This window comes from Protopterus annectens, chromosome 1.part0 (assembly GCF_019279795.1).
Source record: "Protopterus annectens isolate FY-2018-M chromosome 1.part0, PAN1.0, whole genome shotgun sequence".
In the NCBI taxonomy this organism is placed as follows: domain Eukaryota; kingdom Metazoa; phylum Chordata; order Ceratodontiformes; family Protopteridae; genus Protopterus; species Protopterus annectens.
The window spans coordinates 1,306,960,358-1,306,984,307 of record NC_056725.1 but is presented as its reverse complement, the minus strand read 5'-3'; the positions used below and the strand labels follow the sequence as shown (position 1 = coordinate 1,306,984,307).

Genomic DNA, 23,950 nt, shown 5'->3' with positions numbered 1-23,950 from the left:
GTAAAATTTTGCCAAATCATACATGCAGAAAACTGTACAGAAATTCATACTGGATCAGTCGAGGCCCGGGTTAACAACGACCGCCACCAGGACTGTTGGCCAACAGGGTGCTGGCGGAAATTGGGCTACTGTTGGCCGAAGGAGGAGAAGAGGCAGAAGGCATGCCCGAAGGCAGGTAAAGCTAGGAACTGTGATAATGAGGGTCGGAACTTTGAATGTTGGCAGTATGACTGGTATAGGGAGGGAGCTTGCTGATATGATGGACCGAAGGACTGTTGGTATATTGTGTGTAAGAGACCAGATGGAAGGGGAGCAAGGCTAGGTGTATCGGAGACTGTTTCAAATTGTTTTATCATGGTGTGGATGGGAGGAGAAATGGCTTAGGCATTATCCTGAAGGAACAGTATGCCAAGAGTGTGTTGGAGGTGAAAAGAGTGTCGGATAGAGTGATGTTTATAAAGCTGGAAATTGATGGTGTAATGATGAATGTTAGTGCATATGCTCCACAAGTTGGGTGTGCGATGGATGAGAAAGAAAAATTTTGGAGTGAGTTGGATGAAGTGGTGTTGACTGTACCCAAGGGTGAGAGACTGGTGATTGGAGCAGATTTCAGTGGGCATGTTGGTGAAGGGAACAGAGGGGATGAGGAAGTGATGGGTAGGTATGGTGTTAAGTAAAGGAATGCAGAAGGTCAGATGGTAGTGGATTTTGCGAAAAGGATGGACATGGCTGTGATGAATATGTATTTTAACAAGAGGGAGGAGCATAGGGTGACATACAAGAGTGGAGGAAGATGCACACAGGTGGATTATATCTTATGTAGAAGGGCCAATCTGAAGGAGATTGGAGACTGTAAAGTGGTGGCAGGGGAAAGTGTAGTTAGGCAGCATAGGATGGTGGTTTGTAGAATGACATTGGTGATCAAGAAGAGGAGGGTGAGTGTGAGGGCAGCACCAAGGATCAAATGGTGGAAATTGAAAAAGGGTAATTGTGAGGTGATATTCAGGGAAGAGTTAAGACGGGCACTGGGTGGCAGTGAAGAGTTACCGAATAGCTGGGTAACTACAGCAGAGCTAGTAAGAGAGATGGCTAGAAGGGTGCTTGGTGTGACATCTGGAAAGAGGAAGGAGGACAAGGAGACCTGGTGGTGGAATGAAGAAGTACAGGAGAGTATACAGAGAAAGAGGGTGGCGAAGAAGTGGGATCGTCAAAGAGATGAAGAAAGACAAGAATATAAGGAGAAGAGGTGCATGGCAAAGAGAGAGGTGGCGAAGGCTAAGGATAAGGCGTATGAAGAGTTGTATAAAAGGTTGGACACTAAGGTAGGAGAAAAGGACCTGTACTGATTGGCTAGACAGAGGGACCGAGCTAGTAAAGACATGCAGCAGGTAAGGGTGATAAAGGATAATGAGGGAAACGTACTCACAAGCGAGGATAGTGTGTTGAGCAGATGGAAAGAGTACTTTGAGGGGTTGATGAATGAAGAGAATGAGAGGGAGAGAAGGTTGGATGATGTGCGGATAGTGAATCATGAAGTGCAGTGGATTAGCAAGGAGGAAGTAAGGAATAGCTATGAAGAGGATGAAGAACGGAAAGGCTGTTGGTCCAGATGACATACCTGTGGAAGCATGGAGGTGTTCAAGTGAAATGGCAGTGGAGTTTTTAACTAGATTGTTTAATGAAATCTTGGAAAGTGAGAGGATGCCTGTGGAATGGAGAAAGTGTCTTGGTACCGATTTTTAAGAATAAGGGTGATGTGCAGAGCTGTAGTAACTACAGAGGGATTAAACTGATCAGTCACAGCATGAAGTTATGGGAAAGAGTAGTGGAAGCTAGGTTAAGAAGGGAGGTGATGATTAGTGATCAGCAGTATGGTTTCATGCCAAAAAAGAGCACTACAGATGCGATGTTTGCTGTGAGTGTTGGAGAAGTACAGAGAATGTCAGAAGGAGTTGCATTGTGTATTTGTGGATTTAGAGAAAGCATATGATAGGGTGCCTAGAGAGGAGTTGTGGTACTGTATGAGGAAGTCGGGAGTGTCAGAGAAGTATGTAAGGGTGCTACAGGATATGTACGAGGGTAGTGTGACAGTGGTGAGGTCAGCGCTGGGAGTGATGGATGCGTTTAAGGTGGAGGTGGGATTACATCAAGGATCAGCTCTAAGCCCTTTCTTATTTGCAGTGGTGATGGACAGGTTGACAGACGAGATCAGACAGGAGTCCCCGTGGACTATGATGTTTGCAGATGATATTGTGATCTGTAGTGAGAGTAGGGAACAGGTGGACGAGACCCTGGAGAGGTGGAGATATGCTCTAGAGTGAAGAGGAATGAAGGACAGCAGGACTAAGATGTAATATATGTGTGAATGAGAGGGGAGGATAGAGGAATGGTGAGGTTGCAGGGAGTAAAGGTGGCGAAGGTGAATGAGTTTAAGTACTTGGGATCAACAGTTCAGAGTAATGGTGAGTGTGGAAGAGAGGTAAAGATGTGAGTACAGGCAGGATGGAGTGGGTGGAGAAGAGTGTCAGGAGTGATTTGTGACAGACGAGTACCAGTAAGAGTGAAAGGAAAGGTCTACAAGAGGGTAGTGAGACCAGCTATGTTATATGGGTTGGAGACAGTGGCATTGACAAAAAGGCAGGAGTCAGAGCTTGACATGGCGGAGTTGAAGATGTTAAGATTTGCACGGGGTGTGACAAGGATGGACAGGATTAGGAATAAGTATATTACAGGGTCAGCCCAGGTTGGAAGGTTTGGAAACAAAGCCAGAGAGGCAAGATTACGTTGGTTTGGACATGTGCTGAGGAGGGATGCAGAGTATATTGTGGAAAAAGATACTAAGGATGAAGCTGCCAGGTAACAGGAAAAGAGGAAGGCCTAAGATAAGGTTTATGGATGTGGTGAGAGAGGACATGCAGGTGGTTGGTGTGACAGAGCAAGATGCAGAGGACAGGAAGAAATGGAAACAGTTGATCTGCTGTGGCGACCATTAACGGGAGCAGCTGAAAGAAGAAGACAAGCCTCACAAATTGAGTCCTGTGGCAGATCCAACAGTGGTGTCCTTGAATGCTGACAATGGATTTAAGGTGGTTCCAGCCTACATAACTCTTCCCTTTGTAAGGGCGAGTGAGATCTTTGACTAATTTTGGGCTGAAGGAGTAGAGCCATTATCCAAACACTGTTTTCAAATGGTCGCCCAGTGCAATGGATTTTACTGCTTTGCTGACTGAAGTCTATGAAGGGTCATGTCAGTCTGCATTTGACTAGAGCTACTGCAACTTACCGCTGGCTTTATTTGGGTGGGGCAAGCACCCAGGCTTTCCTGGCAGTCATTTTATTTCCTGTACAATTTTTTTTGTAGACATAGATTTTCTGCAGGATCTGGAGAAGCTTTGCCATTGCATTCATGCATATCTGTCGCATAGACCCAGCCAACTTTTCATTGAAAATGCTACGGTTTGGAAATCATCCCAAAGGTAATGATTTCAGCAGTGATGCATACTAAGAGCATAGTATGGTTGTGTAGGGAACTTACTTTAGTAGTAGATGATTGAAGAGTTTGAAGAGGATTACTGTAAATGTATGGTTTCCTTTCATCCATACCTTCTGACGTAGCTGTAGGCATACAAGAGCTGGGGTGGATACTAGACCCAACGTCCTCCTACTACCCTGCTCACTCTTCTGGCAGTCTAGTCTGTTCAGCATTCTTTTAGTTTGTACTTGTGTGGGGAACTGGCTTTCTTGGGACTGGCTAGGGCACATTGTAGGAAGGCTTTGATAGCTTGGAACCTTGCAGAGGTAATGTATACAGTGCCATGCAAGAGTGCCTGGGCAAGAAAGAACTAAATAGTTAAGATAATCTAGTCACTCCTCTTTGTCATTTAAAACTTGGTCACAGTCTCAGGTCACAGAAAACTCCCAAGCTTTAGCTCCTCGTATCTTGCCATAAAGCCCTGCAGTAGCTAGTCTCTAGATTTTATTTGCCACTCATGTCGCTGACCGTGCTGGAAACGGCCTCTGGCTCTTTTTTTGTTTGTTTTGGGAGAATTTATTCACCAAAATCTTCAGATTTTAAGGCAGTTTTCTTAAAATCAGATAATTCCGTATTATGTTTTACAACATAAAATTGATTCCCTTAGGTTATATTTGCTGTCAGGCCACAGTTTCTGCGCCATTTTCTTCTCCTGTTTTGTCTGGTATTCTTACCGTTAGACAAGTATTGAAACTCCTTGAATTTGGCAGGGATTTTAGATTCTTCCTTGTATGGCAGTTTTGGATTTGTTCATTTTTAAGTAATAAAGAATACAGTCTTTAAAAAATCTACATTTTGTGGTCCTAAAATCCCTCATGCCAAGATCACCACACTCTGACTTGTTTGGGGACTGCAATCTGATGTCCGTCATCAATTACTCTTGACTGATGGGTTCGGTTCTGACCTCTCTGAACCGACTCTGCTGTTATACATAGCTCACACCAGCCAAAAACTCTTGAGCTAAGGCTCTACCCACAATGCCTCTCTTTGTATTACCCCAGATCTCGTTTGCCATGTAGCAAATTGGACGCGTCAGGCGATGCTCTCAGCTAAGTGCTTTAAAAATGTATTTCTTCTAGACATTTTGCTTGAAACTTTTGCTAGTCAGTTTGGTGACTTTGTCCTTTAGTGTGTGGCTGTATTTCTGTAACTCTTTATACCATTGTTAGTATCAGGCCTCCTCCCTTCTGTTACAATTGGTAATCTTTGATGCCGTTGTTGATATCCTCCCCCTTTACCCGTTTTTGGTATTTTTCTATACCATCATTGGTATATCCAAAATAAAAACCACTTCCTTTCCTGTCCTTTCTGTCTGTTGTGAGATTGTGTCTGTGTGTATATATTAGTGACCAAGCTGGCTCTTTAATATGGCAGAAAAGCAAAAAGGGACATCAGTTTTAAGCAGTGTCAAGACTGTGGCAGAAAGATGCCCAATTCTGATGGGCATCTTCCTGTGTGTATTGATTAGGTGCCCCTCACTTGGATTTGACTTGTACTATTTGTCAGGGCTTTAGCACCCATACTTTAGCCGAAAGGTGCAACAAGTTAATTTTGAAAGGCTTATTGAAGCCCTATCTAAGGCGGAGACTTCAAAATCTCCTAAACCTGAAGCAAAGAAAAGAAGCCACTCTGCCATCCTCTGCTATGGCACATGAATCCAAGTCACATAAACCGCAGGTTCTGACTGTTTCTTCGGAACTTAAAGCCAAGGTAGGGAAATTGACAATTACTTCTCCTACAGCACCAAAAGCAACTAAGTCGTCACCGGTGCTGATAGTTATTGAACCTGCTCAGACTAAAATCTCTTATGCACCGACTACTACTTCAGCTCCGACAAACTCTTCGGCACTAACGATAGTTTCTCATTCTGTTCCACAATCCCCATCCACACTTCAATCCTTGGTACTGAAAGTCAATCTTCGTTATTCCCAGGACTAGACATTCCCCTTCAGTGGACCCATTTTTGGGTCAACAACAGAGTCCCTTTCTAGATGGGCCTGAGTCTCCTTCAGGAATGTCGGTCCATTCCTCCAGAAGTTTGTTAGAATTGAACATGGTCAGATTAGTGGATCAGCTTTTAGCAGCCAGAGGCCTCCCTGCACCGTCACAAACCTTTCTCCCACCCAGAGCTGAGGCTTATTCTCTAAGGACTCCTCCAGTTAATTCTCCTTCAACCTCCTTTCAGGTTTTGGAGCCCCTCACTTCGACACTCCCGGTGCCAGTTACCTCGGTGCCGATGGTTGATCTCAATTTGAGCTGACCTTGTGGTCTTTGGCTCCTACGGATACGTCACGCACTCGGGACCGTAGTTTGGCTTGTCGGTTCCAAGATCCTTGGACTGTTCCGGTTGTTTCCATAGTGCCATCTATGGCGCTCTGAACCATGGCAGTTTTGAAACCTCTCCTGGCTCCTTACCCTGAGTGGCAGCTCTTCGGAGCGGGGTGAGACCCCAGTTCCGAGGTTGTCTTTCTTGGTTCCGGGCTCCCATCCCTCTTCAAGCAGGCCTGCCCTCCAGATTATGGAGAGAGCTTTGGCCTCAGCAGGTTTCCAGCTGGTTCTATCCTCATTGGTGTGCCATATTTTCATTTCCTTTGGTTCACAGCGGTCACCATCTGCTACGTCTGGACAGCAGGCACAAGAGCTGCAAGACACCCTGGTTCAGGGTCCCCCCTCTTCAGAGTCCTCCTTAAAACCTCCCCCTGAGGAGTCAGCCCATATAAGGATGTGCAAGAGGAAGCACCTGGATTCTCCTGAAGAATCTTTCACTGAAGACACAGATTACAATGAAGGGGAAGGCGTCCCATGGTCACCCCCCAGAAGTTGTCTCCTTTGGAGACATCCTAGAAATATTAAAACAGAGGGGTGATTGGAAGCCCTCAAACCCATCCTCTGAGGAGTCTGTTCTTGCAAGCTTTTCGTGCCTGCCCTTGTACTTCGGTGACCCTGCTCGCTGACTACCTACTTAAGTTGATCATTTAGCGAGCGTGGAAGGCTCCTGACCCCATAGAACCTATTTCTCGAAGACCGGATAAGATCATTTCAGCCCCCGAGGATCAGCCCCATTAATCTGAGTCTTGCAATGCATGCCATGGTAGTGTCAGTGGCCACAAAAAAGGAACTCGCCGAGAGTTTAACTATTCATCCTCCTAACTGAGAGTCTCAGAAGATAGATTTGGGAAGTGGTTCTTTCCTTCATCTACCTTCGGTATTCGGTCCTTGAACTTCTTGGCACATTTTACAAGACTCTAAAGGGATCTGAAAACGGAGCTTTGACACCCTTGCAGGAGCGGTATCTGATGGGGTTCGAAACAAAGTAGCCTCTCAGCTTGCCACCCTGGCGTCTAAATCAAACTCATCCATGTGGCATATTCATACAGCTGAAGGGACGTCTAGAGCAGCGGGTATAGGCGTTGCTCTTAAGCATCATGCCTGGATGTACTTGTGTGATTTTGTAGAACCCTTTTAGTCTTCCTTTCCTACTTCTCAACTGCACCGAATTACTCTGTTTTTACAGAGTTTTGGGGTTCAAATAATGGGGTGCCACGATTCCCAAGTGGCATCTCTTCATTCCTGATTTTTTTTTTTACACATTTTTCTTTCGCGCTTTCGGAGCTGACATCACATGCACAATGACGTCAGCTCCGTCAGCCTGTCGGAATTGAGCGCACATTTCCAGCTGGCTGCAAGTGAGCTAAAGCTTGGAAATAACTGCCATGTTAGTTTTGTGGTCATATTGAACGCTGCTACTAAAGCTTGAAAATAACTGCCATGTTAGTTTTGTACTGTTTAGTCATATTGAACGCTGCTACACTCCTGCCGTGAATGACTCGGCCTCAGGTACTGCTTTTGGTCATATTGAGTTTTGGTCATACTGAACGTCTGTGGTACTGCTTTTTGTCATATTGAACGCTGCTGCTGTTTTGTTTCTGGACTGGTGGTACTAACTATTGTAAAGCTTTGCTTCAGGTACTGTTTTTGCTCATATTGAACACTGCTTTATTGTAAGGCTGCCGATGTTCATCGTGCATACAGCTGCAGTAATCACAGATGGGTTCTCTGCCGTCAGGCGGTCCCTAGGTCGGCCGAATTCCAAAGTCTAGGTCCGGCGTCGGTTGTTGTCGCTTTCTCTCCTGACGTCAGTGAGGCCGGAGTATATAAGACACAGCCGACGCCATGTTCTTCAGTCTTTTTTGCCGCGCGGTGCCCGAAGCAGAAGCAGTTCGCAAGTGCCGGTCGGCCAGCTCCTGAATTACGGAAATATTGGAAACCGAAGTCTTCATTAAAGCTAAGTAATCCCATTGGGGAAACTTTTCTTGCCTCAGACCGATGTCAGAAAAAGTTAATAATTGTATTTCTTGTGGGAAGCAAATACCGCATAAGGATTTCCATTCCCTCTGCATACCTTGTTTAGGCCCAGACCACGACGTCTCGGGCTGTCGCTTTTGTGCTACTTTCAATAAACGCACTATTAAGCGTCGGGCGGAGTTCGCCCAACACTATTTTGGTAAAGCCTTTGATTATAAAATGTCATTGGATACTCCGACTACCGGTTTGTCCAAAAAACGCAAGGACAAGGACCGACACGCGAGGCCCGCGGTCCCCGCCGACACCACGCCAAAACAGGCTACACGTGGTCAGGTACTCAGCGAGACGCCTTTGCAGTCCCTGACTACCGACGACACTCCTTTGGCGGTGTCCTCTGTACCCGAGACCGCTGGTACCTCGGCCCTTTCCCAGACTACAACCACCGAAGCCTTTGCTAATGTTGAACCTACTAATGTGGACAGGTCCACTTCCACCCATGGTGTCTTTAGACCCTCTTCTTCTTTTTCTATTAAGGCCTTTACTAAATCCAAAGCAGCCAGGCATCCCAAGAGGCCTGTTGCACAGGGCCCATCTCCAGGCCCCATGCCTAAAAAAAAACAGATGCTTAAAATGGCTGAGGATTTAATTACTCTTATCAGGGGTTCTCAACCCCCTCCAGACAAGAGACCCAGAGTGGAGGAAGATTCTCCCTCTTCTGATCAGGGATCCATTTTATCAGAACATTCTGATGTAGAGGAACACTCTTACTCCCCTTTTGAGGATTTGGATGCAGAGCAGTCCATTCCTTCTGTATCTCCTTCTGAGGATTTTTCCTTTGGGGAAACCCTGCACACTTTGAGGGAACACTTCCATTGGGAAGGCCAAGACTTTTCAGATTCCAAGAAAAGACTTAGGGAATTTCTTTTGTTACCTCAACACAGACCTCTGGCGATACCTCCTGTTTTGGACATACATGATGATGTTTATTCGGAGGCTTGCCTTAACCCGGATTCTCTGCCTCCTGCACCAGTCAAACCTGATAGGTACTACAGAGTACCTAACTCTGACCAATTTCTCTTCAAAAGCCATAATGCTGACCCTGAAACCATTTCTCAAGGCCCCAAGGGGTTGAAGGCCTCCACTGCCAAGAATCCACTTCCTGCAGAAAGAGAGTCAAGATCCTTAGAAAGGTGGGGGAAAAAGGTATATACCTCGGCCACCCTAGCCATGAGGGCCTTAAATTGTCAGTTTCATATGCTTAAATATCAACAGTTCCTGTTATCACAATTAAGGAATAAAATGTCTCAACCTGAACAACCAGATTTGAAGGAGTTACAGGATATGATGCATAGTGCAGAGCAAGTGGGTAAACACACCTTACAATGTGGTTATGATGGCCTAGAGGCCTCGAGTAGAGCGGCTGCTACAGGATCAGTCATTGGCAGGCATGCCTGGCTTAGGGAGCAAAACTTGCCTGATCATGTGAAAGCTAAGCTTCTAGATGCTCCTTTACAAAAGGATGTGCTGTTTGGTACTAATGCTGAGGAGATATTACGGAAAATGGAAGAAAAAGCCAAATCTATGCAAACTGTCAAAGCTTTTCTACAGGTCCAACCACCACGTTTTAGCAAAAATTGGCCTTCAAAAAACTGGTCCTTTCCAGCCACTGACAAGCCCCAAAGAGGTAGATACAGATGCACAAGGGGCAGAGGACAATCACAAGGATCATATAGAGGCCGACAATGGCAAACTCCGGCACCAAGAGGTGGCGAAGACAGTGCACAACAATACAGGAAACAAACCCAATGACTCCCTCATTTCCATGCCAAGCATGTCTCAGCTGGCAGCACCTTTGGGAGGAAAGCTAGCATTATTTGCAAGAAATTGGCATATTGTCACAACAGACAAATGGATCCTGGACATTATAAACAGTGGCTACAAATTTCAATTCCACACACTTCCAAAAATGAGAGGCATGCCAAACCTGCCACACAATCAAAGGGCAGAGGCACAACTACAAATTTCAAAGCTCATAAGAATGAGAGCTATTTAAGAGGTACCTACTCATGAACAAGGTCAAGGTTTTTATTCAAGACTTTTTCTGGTACCAAGGAAAGGAACCGACTGGAGACCCATTTTGGACTTATCCATCCTAAACACATTTTTACTCGTACCAAAATTCAAGATGCTCACATTACAGCAGCTTCTTCCCATGCTGGGCAAGGAGTTTTGGCTGGTAACATTGGACCTCAAGGAGGCATACCTGCATGTCCCAATCAGACAAAGCTGCAGAAGATACCTCAGATTTCTTGCAGGTTCAATCCACTATCAATTCTCTGCATTGCCCTTTGGCTTATCTACAGTGCCCAGAGTATCAAAGTGCCTGGCATCAGTGATTGCCTACTGCAGACTTCAAGGGATACAAATTTACCCTTATTTGGACGACTGCCTGATCCAAGCAGACAGCAAGCACATACTTCTGGAACATCTGGCATATGTAACACGGTTACTGCATTCTCTGGGATACACCATCAACAAAGAGAAATCCAGGCTAACTCCATCTCAGAAAATAACTTTCCTGGGTGCCAACTTGGACACAAACACCCAGATGGCCTATCTTACGCCAGAAAAACAGGGGCAACTAACTCAGTACTTCAAAATACTAGCAAAATGTACCAGGCTTACTGCAAGGAAAATCCTGCAGGCTCTGGGCTTCATGGCATCTTGCATTCTTTTAATCCCATGTGCAAAGCTGCATATGAGGAAACTTAAATGGTACCTAAAAAACCTATGTTCTCAACACAGCCACAGTTTGGAAACAATAATACCAATAATTCCATGTTTGCAAAAGGAATTTCTATGGTGGGCCCAAGCATGTCAAGCAAACACAGGCCTCCCATTCTGCAAGCCTCAAGCAAAGCAAGTCATCACAACAGACGCCTCAGATTACGCCTGGGGTGCGCACATGACAGACAGGTGCATTCAGGGCAAATGGTCCCAAAAGGAAAGGCACCTTCACATCAATCAAAAAGAAATGCTAGCAGTAATAAATGCAATTACAGCTTTCAAGGACTTCCTACATCCAGGACAGTTACTGATAAGTACAGACAACACCACAGTAATGTGGTACATAAACAAACAAGGAGGAACACATTCATACCCCTTGTGCAGACTAGCCGTGACTCTTTGGAACTTGGCTCTGGAATGGCAAATTGAACTTCAAGCACAGTACTTGCCAGGATTGGAAAACACGCTGGCAGACAATCTAAGCAGAAATATGACCGATCCACACGAATGGAAGTTACATCCTCAGGTGTTTACAGAGATAATCCAAGCATGGGGGAGGCCAGACATAGATCTTTTTGCCTCCCACAGGAATCATCAATTGGAAAAGTTTTGTTCAAGGACTTTTCAACCAAAGGCCTGGAGAGTGGACGCCCTTTCATTCAGTTGGACAACATGGACAGTTTACGCATTCCCACCTCTGCCTCTTCTGCCCAAGGTGCTTTTGAAAGCAAGAGCAGACCGAAGATGATACTGATTGCTCCAGATTGGCCAAGGCAACACTGGTACCCACTCCTGAGGAGCCTAACACATACTCCTCCCTGGTCCCTACCTCTAATGCCTCTTCTGCTGACTCAGCACAGTTACAAAACTCTTCACAGTCAGCTGAAAACACTCAATCTCGCTGCATGGAAAATTCCTTAACACCACAACAGACCCTACTCTCCAAGGAGGTGCAGGATGTCATTTTGGAGGCCAGAAGGCCATCTACTAGAAAAGCTTACTCCGCAAAATGGAAGCGGTTTTGCGCTTGGAATGAGAAAAAAGGCCAGGACCCTAGAAAACTGAACTTGCCTCAGGTATTACAGTATCTAACAGAGCTGCTGAACAGTGGACTATCATTTTCTTCCATAAAAATCCATGCCTCAGCCATTTCTGCAGAATTCAACACGGATCCTCCTTTATTTTCTCACCCACTCTTACGACAGTTCCTCAGAGGGGCTAAGAATATAAGACCACCAAGGAAACAACCAATACCGGCCTGGGATCTTAATTACATACTAGAAAAATTAACATTGCCCCCTTTTGAACCAGCTTCCTCAACAGATTTGCAATATTTGTCCTGGAAAACAGCCTTCCTTCTGGCTATCACTTCAGCTCGTAGGGTTTCGGAACTACAGGCCCTCATGGCGGTGCAGCCCTTTCTCATTTTCCATCAGGACAGGGTTTCCCTTCGTACCAACCCGTCATTTATGCCTAAAGTGGTATCCAGGGTAGCTTTAAATCAAGCCATACACCTACCTACCTTTTACCCCAATCCTCAAAACAAAGGGGAAAGGCTGCTACACTCTTTAGACATCCATAGGCAGCTACGTTATTTGGACAGAACAAAGTCCTTCAGGAAATCAGAACAACTCTTTGTGTCCTATGCTGTAGGGGCTCAAGGGAAGCCAGTTACCAAACAGACTATTTCAAAGTGGATAGGCCACTGCATACGGTTTTGTTATTCCTATCATGGGAAATCTGTCCCTACAGGTATCTGATCTCACTCCACCAGGGCCACAGCTACCTCTACAGCCTTCCTCAGAGGAGTTCCTACCAAAGATATTTTGGAAGCAGCCACTTGGAGTTCTGTACATACCTTCACAAAACACTACCACCTGCCTTTATATTCCAGAACTAGAGCAGGCTTTGCCACTGCTGTGTTGCAGGGCATTCTGGCTCAGCCCAGTTCCTCATAGTACCTACCACCCTGTGCGTAGCTTTGGGACTCTACCCATCTGTGATTACTGCAGCTGTATGCACGATGAACATAGTACAGTTTTGTACCTACCATAAATGTAGATGTTCAAGTGCTAATACAGCTGCAGTACAGGTTTCCCTCCCTCCTTCCCCACTGGGTAAAGGCATGGGGCCTAACACCATCTTCATACAACCTGACTGGGTTATCCTTCTATGGTTTATTTGCTTGCAACTACTGATTTTGGATTATATTGCATTGCTTGTATATACATAGAAACATAATTTATGTATTGCCTTCCTTCTGGGGGCACCTGACATCTGGGGCAAGAAAGACTGAAGAACATGGTGTTGGCTGTGTCTTATATACTCCGGCCTCACTGACGTCAGGAGAGAAAGCGACAGCAACCGACGCCGGACCTAGACTTTGGAATTCGGCCGACCGAGGGACCGCCTGACGGCAGAGAACCCATCTGTGATTACTGCAGCTGTATTAGCACTCTAACATCTACATTTATAGTAGGTACAAAACTGTACTTTTTTGCTACTCTCATTTCTGGTACTGCCATGAGCTGCAGACTTATTATATTGTAACTGCTTTGCAACTCTGCTTCATTGAACGTGTGTGTGTGTGTGTGTGTGTGTGTGTGTGTGTGTGTGTGTGTGTGTGTGTGTGTGTGGTTTACAGGGAACCAATGCCTTCAGGTTCATCCTTACTCATGTTATAATCCTAACCTTGTCCCTGCCACTAAGCTCTACCCAACAGATTGCTTTCCAAAAAATGATTTTCCTAGCTGTAATAATATTTAAACATAGGTATTCTAATGGTAGTGTTATTTTTATGTGGGTGGGTGTGCTTGCCTGGATAACTGATCACAAAATACCTAGGAATACCAGAAATGACAAACTCAATCAGGGATCTTTATTATGTTCCTGAAATTACATGGTTAATAGCAGTGCCTTATTTAGAATGAATTATGTTTCAAAATATGTAGGTCTGCAAAATTGACAGAGAGAGATATGTTTGTGCTTTACTAATAAGTTATTTCATCAAAGTTTTAATTAAGGAAGAGCAGCTTTCATCTCAGATTTTTCCAAAAGGTAGTCTTTATCCACCACTGGCTAGATGCATTTTCTTTGGATGGGGTGTGTGGGTTTCAATGCTATTTCAATGAATGTGAGTTTCAAGGGCAGAGAAGTTTTAATGCCAAGTCTATTTTCATTGCGAGACAGTATTGCTTTGTTTAGCAGATGTCTGTTAGTGTTTTGTGCATTGTTGTGCTGCAAAATGTAAAAATAAAATCCAAATAATGAATGTAGAAGTAAAGCAGTAGGCGCAGATTAGTGTTTATGGTAAATGGGGAGAAATCGCCAGGTAATGGGACATTGGAATGGCTGCAGGGGACTCTGGTGCTGTGCCATATTTTGGTGGTCTGTTCTTCAGTTTGCGTTTGAAAGTTGGTATCCCACAATTCCACTGGATTGGGTGGGATTACATAAGTATGTATGCAAATTAGATGTTAATCAGCATACAGAGTTGTACCTATATTTCATGGGCCTTGTCCAGATTTTTGATGCTTCCAGGTTGAGAGGTATGCTTTCTTTATCAAAGCTCCTGTTGATGGTACTCCCTTGTTTGGCCCAAAAGTTATAGACACACTAGCCAGGTGTGAAAAGGACAAAGACCCTTTCTGCTGTGGGCTTTCGTTTTTCCGCTTCTCAACAACCTTACTCCAGGAATCAGAGGAGTGGAAAAACGTGGTTCAAGAAGTCCCAAGGGCCTTTTCAGGACATGTGTCAACTATTCCTCCTGGGGCAGAGGGGAGGGGGGATTCTTCTGGAGGACGCCCCTCCCATGACAGAGGGGGTCCGCATCACCAGGGCTCAAGAAATTCCTTTCCTGGACAACACTCAGCACTCCTGAAACTGAGGCCCGATTGCTCACCTCTGGAAGAAGTAGGGGGAAGGTTCTCTCTGCACCATTCAGCATGGCTTTCAATTACCTCGGATACCTGGGTGCAGAGAATAATTACCAGAGGTTACTGTATTCCCTTCAGTCATTGCCCAAAGTCTCAAAAGGGAATCCTCGATGTTCCACCCATTTAGAAGGATCTAGCAGCACTAGAAATTCAAAAGCTGCTTCAAGAGAGTCATCCAAGTAGTCCCACCAGGCCAAATAGGATCCGGATTCTACTCAAGATTCTTTTTAGTGCCAAAAAAGACAGAGGACTGGAGACCAGTCTTGGATCTCAGCCTATTTAACAAATTTGTACAACAGTCAAAATTCCAGATGGTCATGGTTCAGTCAATCCTTCCCTTTCTAGAGAAGGAAGATTGGATGTGCTCTATAGATCTTAAGGATGTGTATTACCACATAAAAATGGACAGACGCTCCAGAAGGTATCTCCACTTCTGGCTAGGAGCTAGTTATTACCAGTTTTGAGCACTGCCCTTCGGTCTCACCACAGCCCCCAGGGTGTTCACCCATTGCATGGCAGTTTGTAGCAGCTTATTTGAGACTACAGGGATTCCGTGTGTTTCCATATCTAGATGACTGGCTCCTCACCACCGCCTCCAGGCATCTGCTGATTTATGCCATAGACTTTGCTCTACAACTTGCCGAGACACTAGGCATTTCAGTCAACAAAGAAAAGTCTCAGTTGACTCCCACACAAGATCTGGAGTTCATTGGAGCAAGGTTAAATACAATATCTTGCATAGCCTCCTTTCCTCTCCCACAGACTGTTAAAACTCAGGACGCAACTTCAGGCGATCCTTTCCCAAAACAGAGTTCTTGCTTCTGTGGTACTACAAGTTCTGGGATCCTCGGTGGCAACAGTAACATCAGCTCCCCTAGTGAGGTATCACATGAGGCTGCTTCAATGGCTCATGGCATCACAGTGGTTAATTCTAATGCACCCCTTGTCCCATCCAGTCTTAACAAATCACTGCAAGAAGGATCTGTCTTGGTAGATGAAACCAGAAGAGAATCTATGGGGTCATTCCTTTTCCCCCTCTCAATCCAAGGCCGTAGTAACCATGGACTCTCCCCAGATGGGGTGGCGGGGCATTTTCTGGGAAAGACTGTTCAAGGCACTTGGTCCCCACAAGAGGCCAATTTACACATCAACACCCTAGAATTGAGGGCAGTGCTTTTAGCATTGCAAGCATTCCAGGCTCCCCTTCCTTCGGCGACAATTGCAGTCCAGTCAGACAACATGTCTGTAGTCTGGTATATCAACAAACAGGGGGGAACCAAGTCTTACCCTCTATCGGGAAGGTCTAAGGATATGGCAATGGGCAACCACTTTCTGAGATAGCAACGCATATCCTGGGGAACTCCAATGTGATTGCGGACAAACTGAGCAGATGTATCCTCCTGCCTCACGAGTGGTCTCTCAGTCCCAAAGTAGCGATGAAGATCTTTTGTTGATGAGGTCAGCCTTGCTGTGACCTGTTTGCTTCTCCCATAAACCACAAATGCAGTAGCTCTTTGCCCTAATCTCCCCTTGGGGGGAGTCCCTGAGAGATGCACTTCTAGATTGGCCCCCGCAACTTCTGTGTGCCTTTCCTCCAATTCTACTGATTCCCCAATTTCTGAGGAAAGGCCAGCGGTTGAGAAGCAAAGTGATTCTCATTGCTCCTTATTGGCTCAGTCAAGTCTGGTTCCCTTTTCTTTGGCCTCATCTGCTTCACTGCCTGAAGAGTCTTGGACCCAGCTCCAGACCTACTCTCTCACCCTCAGGGCCTGGTGCATCACAATCTTCAATATCTCAGGCTGACTGCTTGGTTCCTCCAATTCCAGTAATGGCCAGGCTGAATAATTTGCCCTTTCCAGTGCAAAAGATACTTCTGGCTTCCCATAAACCATCCACCAGGAAGCTTTATCTAAGCAAATGGAGAAGATTTTCAATTTGGGTGACTGCAAATTATATAGACCTTTTCTCTGCGTAAGTTAACAGAGTACTAAATTACTGGGTCTATATCAAGTTATCGAACTCTTAAAAGTTCGAACATCATATGGTTGGCACCATATGATTGAACATTTAAAAGTTCTAAAGTTTCAACGGAGATCTCTGTACAGTGCGAAGTGGGAAGATTTCCCTTTTCTGCACTGTAGTGTGATCTCGAAGTTGGTAAATTTAAAGAGTGGGGGGTTGTGGGGGATGCAGGAGGGCTTTGTCCCCCCTGCTTAAACTGTTCAGGTAGGTTTTTTCTTTTGTTTATTTTTTTTGTATTACATTTTTGAACCTTTAAAACTTCGATCATATGGTGTCGACCATATGACGTTCCAACTTTTAAAAGTTCGGTTATGTAATATAGATGCTAGAATACTTAGCTACCTTGTTTGAAAAGGGAGCTTTTACATCTACTGTTAAGGTTCATTTGGCTGCCATTTCAAATTTTTATAACTGTTTTGATGACCATTCCTTGATGACTCATCTATGCAAAATTTTTCTTAAAGGTATCCTACATTTAAAACCCCCTTTCAAGGACCCTGCAGCGCCATAAGATTTGACCTTAGTCTTACAATGTCTAGTTCAACAGCCCTTTGAGCCAGCAGCCACTTGCGACCTCAAGTTCTTATCTTGGAAGACTCTCTTCCTAGTGGCTGTCATGTCTGCTAGGAGAATTTCAGTGTTAGACTTTCTTTGTGAAAAATGCTGTATGGATGTTTCACACAAAGAGCGTCACTGAGAACCAATCCTTCCTTCCCAAAGTGATATCAGAGTCTAATATCAACCAGTCCATAGACTTAATGGTTTTCTTCCCAAAATTTACGAACAAAGGAAAGAACTGTCTACACTTGTTAGATGTCCACAGACAATTACATTTTTACGTACAGAACTAAATCTTACAGAAAATCAGACCAACTATTTCTGTCATTTTCAGAACCCAGATTGGGCAAGCCTATATCAAAGGTCACTGTCAAAATGACTGAGAAGACTGTATTACCTTTGTATACGAACAAAATAAACTTAAGCTGTCAACTACTGTTACAGTTCATTCTACAAGATCTGTTTCCACTTCAGCTGTCTTCCATTCCAGGGCTTCTATGGAAGACATATGTGCAGCTGCAACTTGGGCTACTCTGCATACCTTTATCACTCATTGCAAGTTAGATATGGTCTGTGGGGAAGAGCATCCTTTATCTGTATGGTGCTCAGGAATATCCTTTCTTAGGGCCTCCCAACATCTAAAGTAGCTAGTGACTCTGTCCCATTAATCAAGAGTGAATGAAGATTGACATCAGATAAAGAAGTTACGTTCTTACCATAACATTCCATCTGTGTTGTCATTCTTCATTCATTCTTGACATCCCACCCTCCTGCCCCCTCTGAAAGACACCTGGAGGTCTGGACCTAGACCCTGGGATATCATAGGGTTATACCTTAGAAAGGGCTTCTGTATTTTCTTACTTCAGATAGTTTCCTAGTATGTAACAGGGAGAGAGGCATTGTGGGTAGAGCCTTAGCTCAAGAGTTTTTTGCTGGCATTAGCTATGTATAATGACCAAGTCTGTTCCAAGAGGTCAGAACCAAACCCATCAGTCAAGAAGATAGAGAACACAGATGGAACATTATGGTAAGAGCACAACTTCTTTTTTGTGCTAGTCCTGGCAGGTGAAACTAGATATCTGCGATGAGTTAATGTTAAAAGAATTGCTGCCTAAGGACACAATGTTTAAAGGGAGCCGCCACCTTCTGCAGAATTTCATCATTCTAAGGGTAGATGTAGAAATAAAGTCCCATTTATTCATGCTCCAAATCTGCTACTGCCAAAAATCTGAGAAGGGAACGTAGAGATTGTTCATCTTCAACTGTGGCATCCTCTGAAGTAATCTGTAACAGTGAGACCGCTAATATTATCAAGGACAAGGCCCCTCAACCTCTCTAACTTTCCAGATACCAACGTTTGTCCATCTGATGCTAAATTAGTCAAGCTATTGTCCTCTGGTCTTCCTGCTCTAGGTCTGTTTGCTTTATGTTTTGTAATAGATCGAAGTGTTATGGTCTACATTGACTATTATTCCAAGATTATGGCGGCTTTGTTGCCAGCCAGAATGTTGACACGCTTAATCCTAGTTTCCTTTGTCTTCTGAGTAAAGAGAGATTCTGTTCTGTATACCTTTGTTTTGGCTTCTTTCTTTATAGTTCCCTATCTGGATACCAGTTACTCAGGAAACTGGTAGCATCCAACTGCAGCTGCTACCATTGTCAGCAGATGCTGTGGTACTGGTCATCTCCAGTGCAACTGTCCCACAGATGTCTGCATTTTTAGTGTTGGTCCCATTTTTGGTCCCTGTGGTTACTTCAATCCCAATCTGTATGGTCAGCAACTCAAGGACAATGCTAGCATCCAGTCCTTTGGTGCCACTTTGGCCATTGATGTTGTTGGTCTTTGAGCCTTGGGCCTAATATTGAGTGGTCTCTATATATCAGGGTTTATGTCCTTGTCTGTTACAGTTCATTCTACATAGAAGCATAATTTTTGTGCCATTGCATCTTAGCATAAGCATTGCTTTTAGCCTTAGTATATCACTTTATCTAATTTCAATGACGCTTCATTTTTCTGTGCACTGTTTTTTTAGGGTCTGCAGAATGAAACTGATCATCAAGGAACTCCTCTTGGACAGTTTACCTACAGTGAAGAAGGGAATCCAATTCAGACTTTCCCTGTGCAGGTATGATATATATATATATATATTTTTTTTTTTTAATTTTTGCTTCACTGTTTATCAACTCCCTTACTCTCAGTTCAGTCTTTGCAAGTAAGATTTTCAGAATAGGGCTTTCTGTAACAGTATCAGTATTGTAGATATCAGGGAGGATTCTCAACATTACAAGACCTTTGTTTTCTATTATTTCTGTACCAGTCAGCATTCAGCAATTTGTTTCTACAAAATCCCTTTTCCAGGGATGGCTGTGTCTGCACCCACTTGACTTGTACTGTGTTGTATGGGGCCAGTTACATAAGTATATCTGTAGCCTACAGTTTTTTTTTTTTGCTTCCTTCATATTTCAGCTATTGATATGCTGCTGTTGTCAGTAAAGTATGTGCTTAAGCATTATATTAAGTATCTTTGTGGCTGTCAGATTAACCAGTCAAGAGACGCACTATAAGTTTGTGTACAGTTTCAGAGAGAAACAGCATTTAGAATTGCTGGAAGTACCATATTCAGCCCATTTGTTGACTGTTGAAAGTAAGAAAGGTAGCCAGCCTGTTCTGCAAAAATGATGGTGGTCCAGACTAGAAAAAGATTCTTCTTATAGCCCCAGGCATATTTTATAGCATCCCCGTAAAGATATGCACTTGAAGGCCAAGTTCAGGCCTGGGCCTCCTCAAAGTAATTTGATGTTTGGTATCCACTCCTACCCCCGCCCCCGTTTCTGTGGGTGCTGTGACTGAGACTGTGACCCCTTGAGCCTATCTTCTGCCTCAGTCAAGGGAGTGGAGGAGGTGCACCCACAGCTTTGACCTCAGGAGTGCAGTCCTTGCAGGTTCATGCTGTGCTCTGTTTGCAAGATTGGACCCATTGATGTCAAGTCTTTACCTGGTAATCAATGTGTTGTCTTGTGGTCACAGATTGGTGGTACTCAAGATCAGGGACTTGCCCCAGTCTGTTCACTGGTGTACAGTCCCTGGTCGGGGAGGGACATTTTGGTCATTCCATGGTACTGCTTGTTCCTTAACCCATTGCCATCAGTCAGGTGTTTGACATCTGGTGAAAGCTTGAGTTACATATATGGGGTTCGCTGTTAGTGACCTTGTTTGAAGTCCATGGCAGGCTTGGGCACCCCACACCATACTGTCTTGGCTGGCTTGCCATTCTGCACCAGTCTGTCACTTTGTAAGCTAATGCGTAAGGGGTAGTTGACCTTGTACTTGCTAGCTCTTGAAAAGTCATGAGGGTTTGTAGGATCATGAGGCCACTGTCTGAAACAGTCACTGACAGTTATTGCTTGTCCATATCTTTACTGATGATTCTTCATGTGGAGTTAATCTTAGGCTGATAGGCTATGCCCTGTGTCCCCATCCCAAATCTCCTAGCAGAGTTGAAGCTAGAGGAGCCCAGAATCATTCTTCCCTGGAGTTGATCATTAACTATGCTATCAGTGCAGCCTGGTGGCAGCGTAATACTGTGTCTCATGAACCTTCAGAAAGACCATTGGCTTTTGCAAGATGCATGGGCAGATCTTCCTAAATCCACTGCTGACTCCTTAACCATTCCTGTTCTTTTTGGTCCAATTTAGGTCTCGTCAGCATTTTTGTCACCTTGCCACTTAGCAAGGTGTTCAGATCTTTGAAATATTTGAGGCAAGAGTGTTTACACCTCTGTTGTTCTGGGGCACAGGGCATTCTGCTACTCATCTCAGTTTTCTCATTTCTAGGCACACCTAATGAAGCACGTGCTGAAGAAGCTCAAGGACTTACCTTGATTCTGGGTTCAGCATGGAGTTTCCATGACATCCTGCCTACAAGCCTGCACTTTAGTATCCAGTGTGCCCTTTTGTAAATTTTCAACTCAGAAAAAAGATTATGTACATCTTATTTTGGGGGGGGATATGCTGCTGTTCAGCATGTTTGCCCTTCACCTGGTTAGTAGTCTCCTTCAGAGGAAGTATGGCCTTACCTCTTTAGAGGGACCTTTGTGATTCCCTTCCTGCTAATTTCACCCCTTCTTGTGTTGGACCTAGCAAACCCCCAAAGAAGAGGAGTATTCCATGAAAAAGCTTCAGCCTTCACACTGTTGCCAGTCGGATGCTGGCAAAGTCACCACAGCTGACAGTGCCCAAAAGTGCCACTACATTCTTGACTGTGGTTTGGTATTCTCCATGCATAATGGTTCTCCAAGTTCATGCATCTTCACAAGGAATCAGTAGTTTCTAGGTGTGGTCTTATTTGGCCACATTCTGAAGGTAGTAGGTCTTCCCACAAAGAATTCTTCATTGCCTAATCTCATTTCATCTGAACTATTGAGACAGGGTCCGACTCATTTGGTGAAAGAAGCTGTAAAGGATATCCTTGTTTTGGAGGAAATATGGTGATTTTTACTTAAAGTGGTTTATTTCTGCTTTGTCAAAGGTAAACAAGGCACACCAGTAGATAAGCATGTTTCAGTCATATGGTTACAGAATTGCACTTTATTTTGCTTTGAAAACATGTCAGAAGTCTGCAGGGTGCAGTAAAGCCACACTTCAGCAGAAAATCGACTGCATCACCGGTACTAATTGGTGCAGTTCTTTCACATTTGTTAGGGACTTCAGCATGCATTGTGCACAGAGTAGAGCAGGATTCTCAAGGACTCTCCTGAATGGGTTGGTTGGTCTTTCCTTCTACTACCCAGGATTATGGAAGGCACTGTTTGATGTTTTGCTCAAGTAGTAGCGATTGAAGGCTTTCTTTCCACGTAAAATAGTACACTTAAAAGTGAAGTAGTCAGTAAAAGAACTGTTCAAGAGAGATACTTTCATTAGTCAGTTTACCGTCTCACCTGTCCTCTGTAAACACCTGGCTGTGTTACATTTCAAGATGCACAGTTGTCTTGTGTTATGCATTTCTGCAGAGCTTACAGTTGCCGGGCTAGTCCAAGACCCTTTACAGCTGGTTTACTATTAAAATGTCGAAGTTTAAAAAAAAAAAACTTAACATCGAAATGCAAGGTCAAATTCCTGCATATTAAGTAGGTGAAAATGTCAAATCTGATGAACAAATTCAGCAGATTTGACATTTTCATCGAATGTTAAGTCTGTATAGGTGCTGAAGTGCAACTCCTATACTGCAATTCATGTTTTTGCAGGGGGGGGAGCAGCCCCACACACCCCCTGCAAACTATATATTCAAACTCAAGATCGCAGTACAGTGAGGAAAGGGATACATTTCCCAATTCACACTGTACTGCCATATCTAGGCATAACATCGAGTACATGTCAGTGAATGCAGAGTTGCATTCATTGATATGTACTCTCGCTCTCATAACGTTTGGCAGCATGGAAGTTTGCCAGCTGCCATTTGTGTTCACCAAACCTGCATTCTAAATTTTGATAGTAAACCTTTGTTAACATATTTGTTGTACTCATGACAGTACAAACTGCAGTGAAAATCAGTAGCAGTCAATGTAGTCATACATATGAATGTCATTAAACATGAATCTCACTGACTCATGAATTACAAGCTGTTCAGTGCTACCCAAAAATGTAGACCACTGAAATTCACATAAAAGGGTCTTCCAAATTTAAGCAGTAGAAGTAATATTCAGAGTAGATGGGAACTGTGTTGCATTCATAAGTAATAAGTTCCGTAATATCTAACAATAATTACTTTGTCTTCTTTTTTTGTATTTGTTGTAGTAGTTACATTTATACATAAATTAGAAGGCAAGTGGCAGCAGTTTTTTTTTTTTTTTTTGGTTGGTAGTAAGATGTGGAGTAACTTGAATTAAAGAGCAGTGATTTTAACCTTGATCATTGAAGCAGCTTGCATAAGTTTTTTTGAAAATTGTTTAGCATGCTTTCTTATTTACTTTGTCTTCTGCTGATCATCAAGCCTGCTGTTAAATTGGTGTGATTTGTTCTCTGTGGTGAGTGCCCTGTGGGCCCATTAATTTCCCTTAGAGCGAGCAGGTGTGGTGGTGTCATTTGCTTGAAAACCAGGGATTTCTCTTTATGGCTGTAGTTCCCCATGCATGCCTACTATGTTTTCTTAGAACAGCATGTAATGACTGTAGCACAGAACTGGGTGACATAAACTTAAAAACAACCTGCTGCCTGAAATTAACACATTGTACACATTTCCCCAGTCTCTACAATTATGTAAGCGAGCCTAGCCTTTTTACTCCTTTCCTTCCCCAGCTGTGCCACTGATTGGACTCTGGATGCCTGGGTTGTATTTAGGGCTGTATCCCTTTGTACCAGAAATCCTGGCAGCCTGGTTTGTTTGGATTTTGTACTTCACATGGTATATTTGTTACAGGTCGCAAAGGCAGTTTTAGAGACTATTATCTCGTTTTGCGCACGGGTAAATGCAGCTCTTTCTTGCTTTATTTTCTGTTTGCTTCCAAGGTCATAAAAAGGTGATTCTCATCAATTACATCTTGCAGTGGTGGGCAATATATTTTGTTGTTTAGCTTAGTGCTTAAAATGAAGGTTGCTCTGGCTGTTAGTGGAATCCAATTGGCTCGTTCTAGTATGTAGCATTTAATGGCGCTATATTACAAGTGAGGTATGTGAATGTTAGGTTTTTGTTTTTAGTGGTTTACAAAATATAGATATTTTGTGTCGACTTTAAAGCAATAATAGATGAGGCATATTCCAATCTTGGTAATATGTTGATGGGTAGTAACCTTTTATGCCTTTGGGGTTAATAGAC

At 43.9% G+C, this 23,950-nt stretch overlaps 1 protein-coding gene across 1 annotated transcript in view; it reads left to right on the top strand.

Annotated features, from left to right (window-relative positions):
- The window catches only part of LOC122801558 (SUN domain-containing protein 2-like), a 500,184-nt gene that overhangs the window by 455,279 nt on the left and 20,955 nt on the right, over window positions 1-23,950 (top strand). Inside the window, exon 9 of the mRNA XM_044071033.1 lies at window positions 19,173-19,265. Within this exon, the coding sequence (XP_043926968.1) occupies window positions 19,173-19,265 (93 nt within the window). The remainder of the gene's footprint in view (window positions 1-19,172; window positions 19,266-23,950) is intronic.